Source organism: Colobus angolensis, unplaced genomic scaffold (assembly GCF_000951035.1).
Source record: "Colobus angolensis palliatus isolate OR3802 unplaced genomic scaffold, Cang.pa_1.0 Scaffold160, whole genome shotgun sequence".
In the NCBI taxonomy this organism is placed as follows: domain Eukaryota; kingdom Metazoa; phylum Chordata; class Mammalia; order Primates; family Cercopithecidae; genus Colobus; species Colobus angolensis.
In genome coordinates this window covers 4,548,774-4,563,473 of record NW_012114711.1, presented here as the reverse complement: position 1 = coordinate 4,563,473, position 14,700 = coordinate 4,548,774, and the positions used below count along the sequence as shown (strand labels likewise).

The 14,700-nt window shown below is 36.0% G+C and overlaps 1 protein-coding gene across 3 annotated transcripts in view; it reads right to left on the bottom strand.

Annotated features, from left to right (window-relative positions):
* Positions 1-14,700, bottom strand: part of CNTN6 (contactin 6) — a 306,520-nt gene that overhangs the window by 102,671 nt on the left and 189,149 nt on the right. For all 3 annotated transcript variants that reach the window (XM_011937225.1, XM_011937224.1, XM_011937226.1), the window contains 2 exons: positions 4,085-4,288; positions 1,886-1,988 (listed from right to left, as the gene is read on the bottom strand). In XM_011937225.1, the coding sequence (XP_011792615.1) occupies positions 1,886-1,988; positions 4,085-4,288 (307 nt within the window). The remainder of the gene's footprint in view (positions 1-1,885; positions 1,989-4,084; positions 4,289-14,700) is intronic.

Here is a 14,700-nt window from a genome sequence, read left to right as displayed (position 1 = left end):
AACACACAAGGTAGGAATCATCATAACTCCTTTTGGATGAAAATATGATAATTCATAGAGATTATAAGCATGTTTGCTAACAATCAAATAACTCTTGAGAAAATTGGAAATTGAATCTGTCTCCCAGGATTTCAAAAGCAGTTATCTTACCATTTACTTAGAAGTTCCTAAATTCAGAATTTAAAATCAGGTGGGCCTAGGTTTGAATTGCTCGCTTCCTCTGAATAGAAACATAAAATTGAACAGGTTACTTCTCCAATCTGAGCTTCAGTTTTTCATATGTAATGAAAACATAATTTGCCCTGCAAGATTATGACAATTATATATATTGTATCATAAATGCTTAGTTATAGGTGCTTAGCAAATGAAATTATTTTCATTAGATTCTTGAGAAATAGCCTCAACATTTTCAATTATTTTATTGTGAAAAACCCTTTTTTAATTTCAGCAATCTATATTTCCTGATGCCAAATATGATTAAATAAGCTATTAATATTCTTTTCAGATACTCTCTTTCATTGGTTTTCTTTTTAAATTAATTATCTAATTATCAAAGAATTTGATGACATTTAATATTTTTATAAACCTTAACTTCTGAAAAAGACTGAAAATGGTGAAAGTTCATCATGTCTTAAAAGGCAGGCAAATAATAAAAACTGATGTAAAGCCCCTGTTTGTCACTTTCTTAAGAATCATTTAATCAATCAATAATTATGTGTTTGATAAATGCTATGAGACCCATACTGTACGAAAATAAAATATGGTCTCTTAAATCCATGCGAAATGACTATTCTGAGAAATTTAATTTAAAGATATGCAAAATTCCATCTATAGAAAACAAACTAAGATTTAGTAACCACGATTATTTGGATTGCTGAGTATGTTTAACTTAATACAATGACTGAGACATTTAAGGATGTTTTCCAGAATTTCGACACTAAGTCACTATTTCTAAATGTGATGGCCACATTAGGAATAGACTTTGGATTTAGAGGTAAGCCCTCCGAACTTACCTCTGAGTCAGTCAAGTCTTTTACTATTCAACGTATGTTCTGTTTATAAGAAGCGTGACTAATATATGGGAGCTTATTAGAAATGGAGGAATCAAACATCACCCCAGACCTCTAGAGTCAGAATATGAATTTAACCGTGTCCCCAGGTAACTCACATGCATACTAACATTTGAAAATGACAGTCTAGTCTGTCTCTCTTTTTTTTTTTTCTGGTGTTTATAGGCACAAAAATGAAATTTGTATACCACCAAAAAGCAAAGAGGTGTTCTAGATATCCCATGCAAAAATGTAGGTATTTTGATGGCTTAAAAGTATTCCAAACCTGTTCCTAATGAATACTTATCTGAGTGAAACAAAATGCCTCCACTATCAGGGAAGGTTGGGCTCAATTCTAATTATCCACTATGAACAATGGACTTTAATTAGTCTTATTTTGGAAACGAGCAGTGGTTTTTTATTTATCAGAATTGTTAGTTAATTAAGCAAGGAAATACTCCAGGCAATGTATTTCTGGATATAGGACAAGACGGAGTGAAGGATATGTGAAAGGTTTAGTGACTTGCCCATTATCTTATACAAGTGCACTTCTTTCCTTGCAATGTGCTGCCTAAATGGGTCTTATTATGCTTAAACTAAAGGAAATATCAGCACCTGTAGGGGAGAATTGCAGCCCTGATTATTTTCAATTGCAGCCCTGGTCATTGTCTCAGTATTAGACATGTTTGTATAAATTCAAATCAGAAAGTTCCATTGAAAGTTCTAGCATTTGAAATCTACTTGGTAATTTACCTTAGAGCAATATTTGAATAACAAAAAGCCTTTTTAATAAAAAAAATTTAAAGCAACCAGGAAAACAAAAACAAAAACCTTACTTTCCAAGGGCAAAACATTCCAGTTTTACAGATGAATCCTTTGCAGCTTGTATAGTTTCAGGAAAACGCACTTCAATCTTTGGTTCATATTCCCCCATCACACCTGTTAAATATCAAAAGAGCTAGCAGCATTTCTGGAGAATAGAAGTTTTCTATGAAGTAAGTTCTTCATTAACCAAAACCTGATTATTTCTTCTTAATAAGAATTAGGGCTTTCAGTTAAGAATTGGATACATATAGATTCTAAAATGCTTCTGTGTTTTCAAAAAAGATACTTTTCTACTTTTCTAGTAATATCCATGTTTATCTACCTTTCAGGAAACTCAAGAGAGCCAGATCTGATTAATAAAAAAAAAAAAAAAAACAGGAATTTTTCAGCTAATACTGTAAGAAGTCCACTGTAGTAGGTCTTAATCCAAAATAACAGTAGTTCTGCATCAAAACGTATAAAGTCATCACATTAATTAGGATAAAAATGTAAATATTCACATATTAGTACAATAAAGTTTTGCTGCTAAATAAGTTTGCTGTATACCTATAAAAATTTGTTTTAAGTTTTAAAATTTTCCATCCAAGAAATTGGATATGTGCTAAGATAAGAATAAGATAATGGTATAGCCTATTGTAAATATACTACCTACCAGAGGAGTTGTAACAGAAATATATCTGTATGCTATTTTCATTAACTTAATTAATTTAATCAGTGACATCTCAAGATTATTTAAATACTTTGATCATTTTTAATATATATACCAAACAACAGAGTAATACATTCCTAAAATAAATACATTGTTGGTTGCTAATATAATTGTAGAAAAAGTAAAAATTACAAAATATATATGAAACAAAAATACTTCATTTTTAAGACCTTGACCATTATAAACATCGAAAGAGCTTATGGTGAGAAGGTAGTGAGTACTACTTCAATCAACTAAGTTGGTAGATTTTATTCTTTTTCACTTTCTTGATGTCTGATATTTCTTATATGCTCACGTGTAAAAGAGGTTTGATTTTTGTGTTATATATAATGCTTTTGCTCTACTTTTCCTGTAAATGTGTTCAAGGGAATAGAGTGGATAGAAAAAGGAAGAAATTAAGAAGGGAAGAAGCAGAAACTCAGAGTAGACAGCAAACAAAAAAAGGAAAAACATGGTAGAATCTCCAAGCATATTGTTGGCTCATGAATTCTTCTGGTCATAAACAGGAGTATTCATTGAATGAGAGAAATTGAACTTAGGAATAAGTCTAATGGTTGCTGAAATCTTAATGAAGACCTTTCAAATATATTTGGGTGGTTAGTGATTATAAAAGCTCTATTATAAGAACTCCTTCTATGGGACTTGTTCCACAATTCTGTTATCCTTTATTAGCATTATATTCTTGCTTTTCTTCAGCTCTTCAGAGGGGAGAAAATCTCCACGAGGTATTGCATTTCAAGTCCTGAATACAATCATAAAATGCACCAACAAATGTTCTATCTTTACGAATCCCACTGTGAACATTTAATTAAAAAACAACTAGAGAATTTTTCCACTTCAATGACTTCCTTAAACTTTCTGGCTCTCTAAATCTTGTACCAGCTATGACTCGACCAAGCTACAAAACTCGTCAGAGACTAATCTGAATTATGTTCCTTGGAGGAATATAATTAGTATAAATCTTGTGTTTCATTCTTCTCTGGAATGCTCATAATTAATGTTGGTTTGCTTTGCTTTCCTTGGATATGAACTTTTCCCTCCATTTTGCCAGCCATGTAAACAAAGGGTGAACAAAAAAAGGGCAAATATGAAAAAAAGGGGGCATTAAAAAGTAGCTGCAACATATGTTCATTAAAAATATATTAAGTCAATTATATAAGTTTGGCAGCACCCACACGTGCACACATACACACACGCCAACTCCCCCAAATATCATTTTTGTTTTTATAAAGTAGTCTTTAAGCAAAAAAAAAAAAAAAGACAAGCTGTTTCAATGCCAGAAAGGAGATGGCTTGGTATACCCAGAACCATGTCTACTGCACCATGTGGATGAATTAGATAATTTTCTCTTATATTTATGGTTTACGTATTTGTGAATTGAACCTAAACTCATAGATAACTTGGCTCCACCAAACAAGAAGGAAACAGAAAGCTTTACGAATCTTCCCAGGCTTTAAGGAACACAGATAAAGTATATTCCCAAGAGAACTCATTCTCTTACCATCAGTGCGCTGCACTAATGGAGTGGGTGGACCTTGAACACTTCTTTGGGCCTCTTTGTTTGTTATAAAGCAAGTATAGTTGCCCACATCTGATGGTTCCACTTTGGCAATGTACAAGTTTCCCGTCTCTTGAGATACAAATCGCCTATTGTCCTCTTGGACGTATAAGGGGTTATCATTGAAGGTCCATGCATAAGATAAATCTGAAAAACAAGAAAAAAAGAAAACAAAACAAAAACAAAACCATATGTCCTTACTGCATTCTGAAAATTCTTTGTCCTACTTCCCCATAATTAGAAGAAAATTGTGCCTCTATTTGCTCAGTTGATAGCTGTCATCTGGTGTAATTATAATATTTCCTTATATTGAAATATAGCTCAGGTTAGATGATAAATTATGTGGGCACTCTGCCCATCATTAACTTTTGGGATTAAGGATGTAACAATAAGACGTTATGGAAATAAGTGGATGAGTTTATTAAGAAATGCCATAAGATGTATAAAGTAATAATGGTTCCAAATGCACATGGAATTCCTTCAGAAAAACTTATGCTGCTTCAAAGCAGTGTTTCTCAATGCATTATCAGAAGAATTAAACATACTTACAGGTACTTGTTTAAAATTTAACTTAAAAATTTAAGTTCAAAAAGTCTATCACAGATCTTGAAGTTCACTCATTTGATCATTACATAATTTCTTTTTTATTTTTATAAAGACGGGGTCTCACTATGTTACCCAGGCTGGTCTCGAACTCCTGAGCTCAAGTGATTCTCCTGTCTCAGCCTCCCAAAGTGCTAGGATTACAGGCATGAGCTACTGCACTGGCCTGATTATTACATAATTTTAAGCAGCTATTCTGTGACCATTTTAGGTCTTAGAGTAAAACCAAACAAAACCTGTGCCCTATAAAGGTCACACCAGTTACTGCTAATTGCCAATAATGTGGATAATCTCAATGTAGGAAGACATATGCCTTGACAAAGGCATTATAGGGAGCCCAGAGAAGGAGCCTAGAATGGTGTGTCATCAGAAAGACTTCTAAGAAGTAATTCCATTTTGAAACCAGCAGGATAAACTAGAGCTATCTAAGTGATGGAGGAGTAGACAAGTATTTCTCCAAGTAACTATCAAGAGCATGAAGATGAAACAGGGCACACATTGCTTTTAGTGAACATCAATCAGTCCATCTCTGGAAATCTTGTAGGTAACTGTATAAATGACATAATGAGCATATCTTAAAATGCACAGAATTTGTCTTCTGTTTAATCACTTGTGACCATTATATACCCCATGTAACCATCATTCCCCAAGTAAAATAAGGAAGATTTCCATGTCATCAGAAATTGTGTCATGTTTTTTTCTACCGCTGCAACCACTACTGGATTTCTATCATCATAGATTATTTCTGCTGTCATTTGTATGTCATAATAAGACAAAAAGAATGTACTATTTTATGTCTGATTTCTTTCATTTAACATGATTTTAAGGTTCACCTATTGTTTTCATGACTATAAGTCCTTTCTTCCATTATACTGTGGGTAGTACTCCATTTTGTGAATACACCACAATTTGATTAGACACCTTCCTGTTGATGAGCATTTGGATTATTTGCAGACTGAGGTCATTATGTATTAGGCTGAAATAAGCATCCTTGTCTAAGACTGTCAGTGTACATTTTTATTACTCTTGCCTAGATTCCTGGGAGTAAGCTATAATGTAGATGTATGTTTAACTTTATAAGAAATGACAAAAGAATTTTCTAAAGTGGTTGTACCAGTTTATACTTCCACCAGCAACATTTGAGAGTTCCAATTTTCCCACAGCCTCACAAAAATCGCATGCTGTCAATTTCTTTTTTTAGCCAGAAATCTTTTAGCAAAGGCAAATATGCATATATATTAAAACTTGGTCAATATATTTCTTCCTGAAGCTAAGACATTAGGTGTACTGCGGAAACTAGGTAGAATATCTAGGGAAGTAGAAGAATATAGCTGGTCCAAAGAGGACTCTCAAAATAGGTGGAGTATATCGGTACTCAAGGTGGAGAAGGGGAATATACTGCAGCTAAGTCAAAAAAAGTCTTCACTTGGATGGACCCTCATACACTTTGGAATTGTAACTCACAGGGGAGTAGTAGTTTATGCTTCTCAGAGCCTCTTGTCCAAACAGAGAGCTGAGCTGCTATTTGCCAACTGTACTTCCATTAAAAACTGGCACAGAAGCAAGACATGGCAGAGACAAAAGAAGCTAATTATTTCTGATATGTTCTAGTAGGTTTCCTCAGCTGGGAACAGACCACCTGAAACATTCTTCACTAACCTTACTAAATTTAAATTCCCAAAAGTAAAAGGTGACAAAACAAACTGACAGCTATTTTGGACTTAAATCCGATCCATAGAGACAAACTCTTGAAAATGGGAATGAGGGAATATTGTCATTTTGTCATCGCTTCCATCAAGAAAAATATTGTGTGAAGCATGAACCACATACTTAAGGAATGAGATTTTAGGAAGGAAGAAATAAAGGAAAAAAGGAGAAAGAAAAAAGGGAGAAAGGAAAGGTGGAAGGAAGGAAAGAGAAAGAAGGAAAAAGTTAAACTGTTAATAGTGGGGAGGAACAAAGTAATTAATTTCTCACAACAATTTATAAATGATGGCAGTAAAAAGAAATTTATCTCTGCAGACACAACCCTGGTATCATTCCCAGGAGTGAAGAAGACACGAAGTAAAGATTTGACCAGGAACAACGAGAACACAGAAATGCTACTTGTGCATGAAGAGAGAAAATGCAAAAAGTGTCATTAAACCATAAAAGTAGTTTCAGGTGGGAAAAAAACCTAAGTAGTATTGTTATGTAAAAAGCATGTTATGAGTGTGGCAACTTCTGTGTGTGTGTGTGTGTGTGTGTGTGTGTGTGATGGTTATGCAAATTCTTACATTTAAAAACCTGGAGATGTATACAGTGGTTTTCTCAGAGTGAGTGGAGGGAAATACAAAAGGCTTTTACTCTCTTTGTAATGTGTTTCTGTCATATTATAATTTTAAATTACTATGCATTTTTTTGTGTAAATGGAAGAAAGAATCAACAGGATAAGAATAGTGTCAGAAAGGCTAAACACTAGAATGAGCTGCAACTTGTAAAAACAGGGTGGATAACATTTCTTATTCTTACTCTGAACTGTTCAAATTGATGTTTTATGTTTTATGCAGGCATTGGTTCCCAAACCTGATGCACATTAGAATCACTAAAGAAGCTTGCTAAAATACAAATAGCTAACTCAATTCTTAGCAATTTAGTTTTATTTATTCTGTCTGAGCCAGGTATCATGGAATCTGTGTTTTCAACACCCTCCAAATGATGCATGCAATTGACTGAAATATTTTGTTCAGAGCACCCATTATTGAAAGAGGAATTAAAAATCTCAAGTTTATCAAGAGATAAAAAACAAAATGTAGCAAAGGCCAGTCACAAAAGAAAGTGATAAAACTTTGATTTTGGCTCAGGAAAAAAAAGATTTTGGAAGCCTATTACAACTGTCTTTTTACATTGAAGGGTTGCCATGTGCATAAAAAGTTAAATAAAACCCTCTCTATCAATGTCCAGAAGGCAAAAGTAGGACTTGGGACTGTTGGAGGTGACAGAATGCTGTTGGACTTAATATAATAAAGAACAGTCTACATTTTAGAAGGATAGCAGTAGATGATTTACTAGGTTGTGAGCTCTTTATCATTAGACATGATCAAGCAGAGTGTGGATGAATACTACTTGGGATGTTGCAAAAAAAGATTATTTTGACAATGGATGGGGATTAAACCTAAGCTTCTATGAATGGTTTACTCCACCCTCAACATTCCTTTGATCTCCCTACGAGTCGAGTCTATGCTTTTGGATCAAGTATGCATAAACACAATTTGCTTTTAATTTTTGAAAAATGCTTTGAGATTCTTGTGCTGTTCTCATGTATTGAGTCTTTATTTTCTTTTGCAAGTCCCTATTGGAGTCTTTCATCATTCCATGTGGTCTCTTGCTTCAAAGTTTCTTTACTGACGTTCTTTGCTGCCTCACTTCTAAGCCTGTTGCTGTCTCCACCAAAGAGATGCTCAAAGGGTTTTTGTTTGAAACCAGAATCATCTAGACAGTAAATTTTTCTTCAAAATAAAGAGGAGGGAAAAAATGTAGTTCAGATTCCCCTGTTGTCATTGACTCCTCATCTTTTGAACCTTTTTGTGAAATAAAGACAATCTTGAGCAAATTCCCAGGGCCATGTCTCAGCTTACGGATCCTTATTCAATGCCTATTTGTGGAGAGAAATACGCTTTAGCTCTGTGAAATCCAATGTCACCCCTTTCACTTAACAAAAATTACAGGTTGCCGCTAGTGCCCAAGAAATCTTTGTATTCTTCAACCTGTAATCTTGGGACCTGAGACTGTAATTTTCCTCTCTCCCTTGGTGAATTCATTTTTACCTTAGCTGCTAAAACTTTCCAATCTATTCCTACATGTGGTGTGTCCTTCTTTAATAGTGGGATATTTAGAAGCTGCTGGAAGTATCTAGTCCAGAAATAGGGAAGATTACATAAAGATTAATAATAAATTCAGAAAAAAACCTTGCATTTCATCATACCAGCAGTTGCTTTATGAGGCAAAAAAAAAAAATATTGCTAATAAGCCCGTTACACAGAAAGGGTGCAAGAACTAACAGTACAAAGGTAATTTCCCAAAATTGTATTCATAATGTGTGGGAGGAGTAGGGCTTGAACCTAGATTCTTCACATGCCAAATCTTTGCTCTTTCCCTAAAAATAGTGTCAGAGGCCTTTGAACCAGAGCAACTCCATCTTGAATAGGGACTGTGTAAATGAGTCTGAAACCTACTGGGCTGCATTTGCAGGAAGTTAAGGCATTTTAAGTTACAGGATGGGATAGGAGGTCAGTACAAGATAGAGATCATAAAGACCTTATTGATAAAACAGTTTCAGTAAAGAAGCCGGCTGAAACCCACCAACACCAAGATAGCAATGAGAGTGACCTCTGGTTGTCCTCACTGCTACACTCCCATTAGTGCCATAACAATTTATAAATGCCATGGTAGCATCAGAAAGTTACCGTATATGGTCTAAAAAGGGGAGGCATATAATGATTATTTAGCATATAATCAAGAAATAACCATACAAATGGAAAACCAGCAGCCCTCGGGGCTGCTATGTCTATGGAGTAGCCATTCTTTTATTCCTTTACTTTCCTAATAAACTTACTTTCATTTTGCTCTATGAAAATACCCTGCATTCTTTCTTGTGCAAGATCCAAGAACCCTCTCTTGGAGTCTGGATCTGAACCCCTTTCCCATAACAATAGCTTTCTACTTTTCAATGTCTTTACAATTGATCCTCTTTTTCTATGTTCATTTCCTCTCCTTGACTTTTCCTCCTCACCTTTAACCTTCCTTCAAAACTCCCAAGCTCCACAAGTAACCAACCTTACTCACATTCTAAGACATATGTTCCTCACTGTGCATTCCCTCCTCCATTAACATTGCCTGTCCTGCGTCCAATTTCTTAAGTCATAGATTAATAAGTTAAACTGTCATTTGCAATTACTGTAAAGTACTTATTGGTGATATTATCAGGGAGTAGAACTGATATAAAAACTTGAAGAAGTAAATTTTCCCTCTTAAATGGTCCTCTCTGAAGCAGAGGTTCTAAAACTTCATGCATCAGAACCCCTTGAAAGACTTGCTAAACCACAAGCCGCTGGGCTCCACCCTCAGACTCTGTGATTCAGTAAGTCTGAGGAGGGGTCAGAAAATCTGTGTTGCTAACAAGCTCCCAGGTGACAATGACACTGGGGGATCTGGAGCTACACTTTGGAAATCATTGATAAAAATGATAAAATTCCATCTCCTCTGCATAATCACACTGGGAAGGGAAACACCTGGATTTTGAATGGTGGACCACCTTGTACATTTGCATTTGAGTGGTGTGTTGGAGTCCGGAGAAAAGGCTATTTCTTAGTTTATAAATTCATAAAATGTCTGGGATGGCAGGAATTTGTGAGACCTGCCAGTCCTACTCTTCATTTTTACAAGTGAAGAAGCAGAGGGGAATAGATTTAGCAGCAGCTCTGGGAGTACCATCAAGGCGCCCTTTTGTGCCCTCTGAATTGGTGAAGATGTAAAGCTGCAAGTCTTTGCTGTCATAGTATTTCTCACCCTCCCCTGCTCCCTTCTCCCCATGGGCTGGCTCTTCCCATTCATCTGAACAGCCAGCGTGCACTGGGGGCTTTTATCTATTTTGTTCCAGCATCAGCCACTGCTGTGCTTAATTTGTATATCTTTTAATGGGGAAAGAAAAAAAACCTTCCAAATTGGAAGTTTAAAAACCTTCCCATTTGGCTTTTCTTAATTAAATGTATAATTCATGAGCCACTTAGGTGGAAACCATTGAATTTTTAAATATTTTCTCCACCATGGATGACATTTATCGGTTATTAATGGTTGTGATGCATTTTTCCTGTGATGATTCAGCAGTAGCATTAGAGTTGAATGATAATTGGTCCTTCCTGAAGCATTTTTTGTAGTTTCACAATGACACCATCCTCTACAATTGTATTATTATTAGAAACGGCAGATCTGCAGTAAGCAATTGAAGACTCTATCTGCTGCTCTCTCGAGCATACAACAAATCCTATTTTCCCCAGAGCATGATTATGTTTTGACATCTTTTACAGCCCTATGTCTTGTACTGTAATATTTAAAATACAAACAAGAAAGATATATTCAATTATACCCATTATATAGCATGTAATTTTTATTAGATGAAAAATATCTCATGTGAAAGAGAACCATCATGATAAACATTGACACTGAGAACTTCTATTGGCACTGTAGAACAGATCTCAAAACTGGTAGCATGTTTCCTGAGGCAGAAAATAAATGAGCAGGATAAAGAACTTGAAGTATAGTGTTCAGATTTACCGGGTAAATCCCCCCTTTGGAATATTCCAGAATGTGTGTACTTTACTGCAAACCTTGTGTAGTGCTCCAGGGTTAAATGTGACTGACTCTTGGGTGGTAAATCATGGTTATGCTAGCTCAGTGGCAAAAACCTAATCCAGGAAGAATAATTCCTTTTCTGGACTGAAGTCATTGATATTAGGGCCGAGGAAGTTTACGATGTAACCCAGAAAAGTGCTTAATACCTTTAAAATCCACTCCTATTTGAATTCCCAGTCGTTCCACAATTACTGCTTGATCACCTGGATTTTATTGGATCCCTTCTGATTTACACACCTACTGCTTGGAATCAAGGAGATGGTGGTCTTTATGGCCTACGAATGACAGTTAAATAAAGGTCTCATGTGTTCCTAATATTGCTAAGTTCCAAATAACTATAGAACTGGTTGTACATTGGCCAAAACTACTTGGAGAAGGAATGAAAACACAGTTGTCTCAAGGCAAACCCCAAAACTGGGGTTCAGTCTGGGAGGCCACATGAGTTCTTGGCTTCTCAAGAGCGAGTCAACAGTGTTAAGTGAAAGCAAGTTTATTAAGAAAGTAAAGGAATGAGAGTGGCTACTCCATAGGCAGAGCAACCCAAAGGGCTGCTTGCTGGCTATTTTTGTGGTTATTTCTTGCTCATATGCTAGACATGGGGCAGAATATTCATTAGATTCCTAGGAAAGGGGAGGAGAATTCCCAGGACTGAAGGCTCCCACTTTTAGACCATATTGCGTAGCTTCTGGAAGTTGCCATGACATTTGTAAACTGTCATGGCACTGGTGGGAGTGTCTCTTAGCACGTTAATGCATTACAATTAGCTTATAATGAGCAGTGTGGATGATTAGAGATAGCTTTTTTCACTCTCTTGGTTTTGGTGGGTTTTGACTGGCTTCTTTACCACATCTCATTTTATCGGTGGGGTCTTTTTGACCTGTACTTTGCAAAACCAGTCCTATCGGACTCTTATCTCATAGCCCATTTCTGAGTGAATTGCTGGGAAACCTCCAATTCTAAGGGAGACCGAGCAAGTCATAGGATACAAATATACGGTGAATACAGCACACGGATGAGTCTTGACTCTTTATCCAATTTGCCAGTCTGTGTCTTTTAATTGGGGCGTTTAGCCTGTTTACCTTTAAGGTTAATATCATAATAGCAAAGACTTAGAACCAACCCAAACGCCCATCAGTGATAGACTGGATATTATGCCTATCTATCTATCAATGATAGATTGCCACATTTTCTTTAAAATGTGGCACATATACACCACGGAATACTATACAGTCATAAAAAAGGGATGAGTTCATGTCCTTTGCAGGGACATGGATGAAGCTCGAAGCCATCATTTTCAGCAAACTAACACAAGAGCAGAAAACCAAACACCACGTGTTCTCACTCATAAGTGGGAGTTGAACAATGAGAACACATGGACACAGGGAGGGGTGCATCACACACCAGGGCCTGTTGGGGGTTGGGGGGCTAGGGGTGATATAGCATTAGGAGAAAAACCTAATGTAGATGACCGGTTGATGGGTGCAGCAAACCACCATGGCACCTGTATACCTATGTAACAAACCTGCACCCTCTCCACATGTGCCCCAGAACTTAAAGTATGATAATAAAAAAAGAAAAAAAGAATTATTCCCTATCTCCCCGACATCTGGCCCTACTGCCACAAAGTGTACCAGTGTTGGAAAACCCTGGCTTCTACAAATGGTAACAGGCTGCAACAGGAGAGTTCTGTTTGCTGTGCTGGAAAGCAAGGAAAACAGTCTTTCTAAGAGTGAATGGAGTCTGAAAGTGGAGGGAAGGAATGTACAAACATGGGACTTAAAGAAATAAACTTCCTAGAGAGTTGACTTTGGCCAGCTACGAAGAGTGGGAAAAGCCATGAGCTTCCTGGTCCTAACAGTGTACACTAATTTTAGGTAAATCAGTCGACCTCTCTCTGTGTTGTTTACATAGTCTCCAGTAGAGTAAAGAACTCTTGCTATCTCCTTGTATTATTTAACAACTTTTAAGTGTCTCTTCTAGACCAGATTATGCCAGAGAAAATTAGGCAGTGGAATAAATGCACTGGTGTTTAGATAGGATCTTTAGAATTCCAGAGACAAGATCTTGGTCAAGTTATGTTATTAGTTTAGTTCAGTTAACTACAGTTGTTAGTTAACACTAACAATTTTAACACAATACTCAATTTGTAAAATTGACATATCTTTCCTGAAACTGTTAAATGAGTTGAGGTATTGCAAATGCTGAGTTGAGTGCCTAGTACATAGTAAGTATTCATTATCTTATCCAATTTTGTAGTATTAAATATTACTTATATAAGGTGAGTTCCAAATTTAGCTCTTCAAACCAGATCTTTTGCGCTAAACATGTAATCCAGCTGCCTGCTAGAAATTTTCACCCTTGTATCTGAATAGTATCTGAACATTAACATCTCCTAAAACAAATTCCTGATTTACTCCATCCCTAAACCTGCTCCCCTTTCATCAACTCCACCCCAATAAATGATACTCCATGTTCCAGTTGGTCTGTCCCAAATTGTTGGAGTTATCTTTTACCCTTCTCTTTCTCTTATAACCCACAGTCAGTCTTTCAGGAAATTATTTTAGTTATACCTTATAAATACATATGGAAGATTGGTAATTGTCTACCTATCTACAGCAATCCACCTGGTCCAAGTCACCATTATCTCTCATGAATAACACAATCACTTTTTAACTGCTTATGTTCTTGCCCCTCTGTGGTCTACTATCTAGAGTAAATTTTTAAAAATGAAAGTCAGAGAAAGCATGTCACTGTTCTGAATATAACCCAGTGAATTTTCATCTCACTCACAGGAAAAGGCAAAGTACCTAAAATGTCTGAAAGTAAGGCTGTGTGTCCTCATTTACTCTCCTGTTTGCTCATTTTACTTCACCTATGCTGACCTCAGTGCCATTCTCCCAACACGCTGGACATGGTTTCCCCGCAGATTCTTTGCACATGCTATTTCCTCCTCCTGAATTACCTTTACTTAATATGTCTCACCCCCTCACTTCTTTAGTTCTCTGCTCAAATGGCAGTGCAAACTTCTTTTACCTTAGAATATACAATAGCAACATCTACTATTTCCTATCCCTTTTTATTTTTCTTCTGGCTTTTATTACCACCTGTCGTGCTTTACATTTCTTTATTATAAGATTCATGGAACTAAAACTTTGTCTCTCCTCTCCACTTTATCACTAAAATGCAGAAAATCGAGTGGCACTTAGTAACTACACAATAAATATTTGTTGAGTGAATACTCAGTGTACAAGTTCAATAATATGGTTATTATCGTTACTATTATTATAACAACAGGGACTGTTGGGCCTGTCTGCCTTTTACACATTCAAAGGGCGTCAGAGTAACATATCCACTGCCAATTTGACCTACCCACTAAGACAAAGGCACTTTCATTTACTCCAGAAACAGGAAACGCACCAACTGAAGGAAGGGGATATTAAATTTTAGCACTTTTTTCTCTACATAATTTTCCTCTTTATTCTATAACACAATTGTGAGCCTTTGCTTGGAATGACTTTTAATTTAAGTGGAATTGTCAACGTCTTTATTGATGCAAACACAAACAG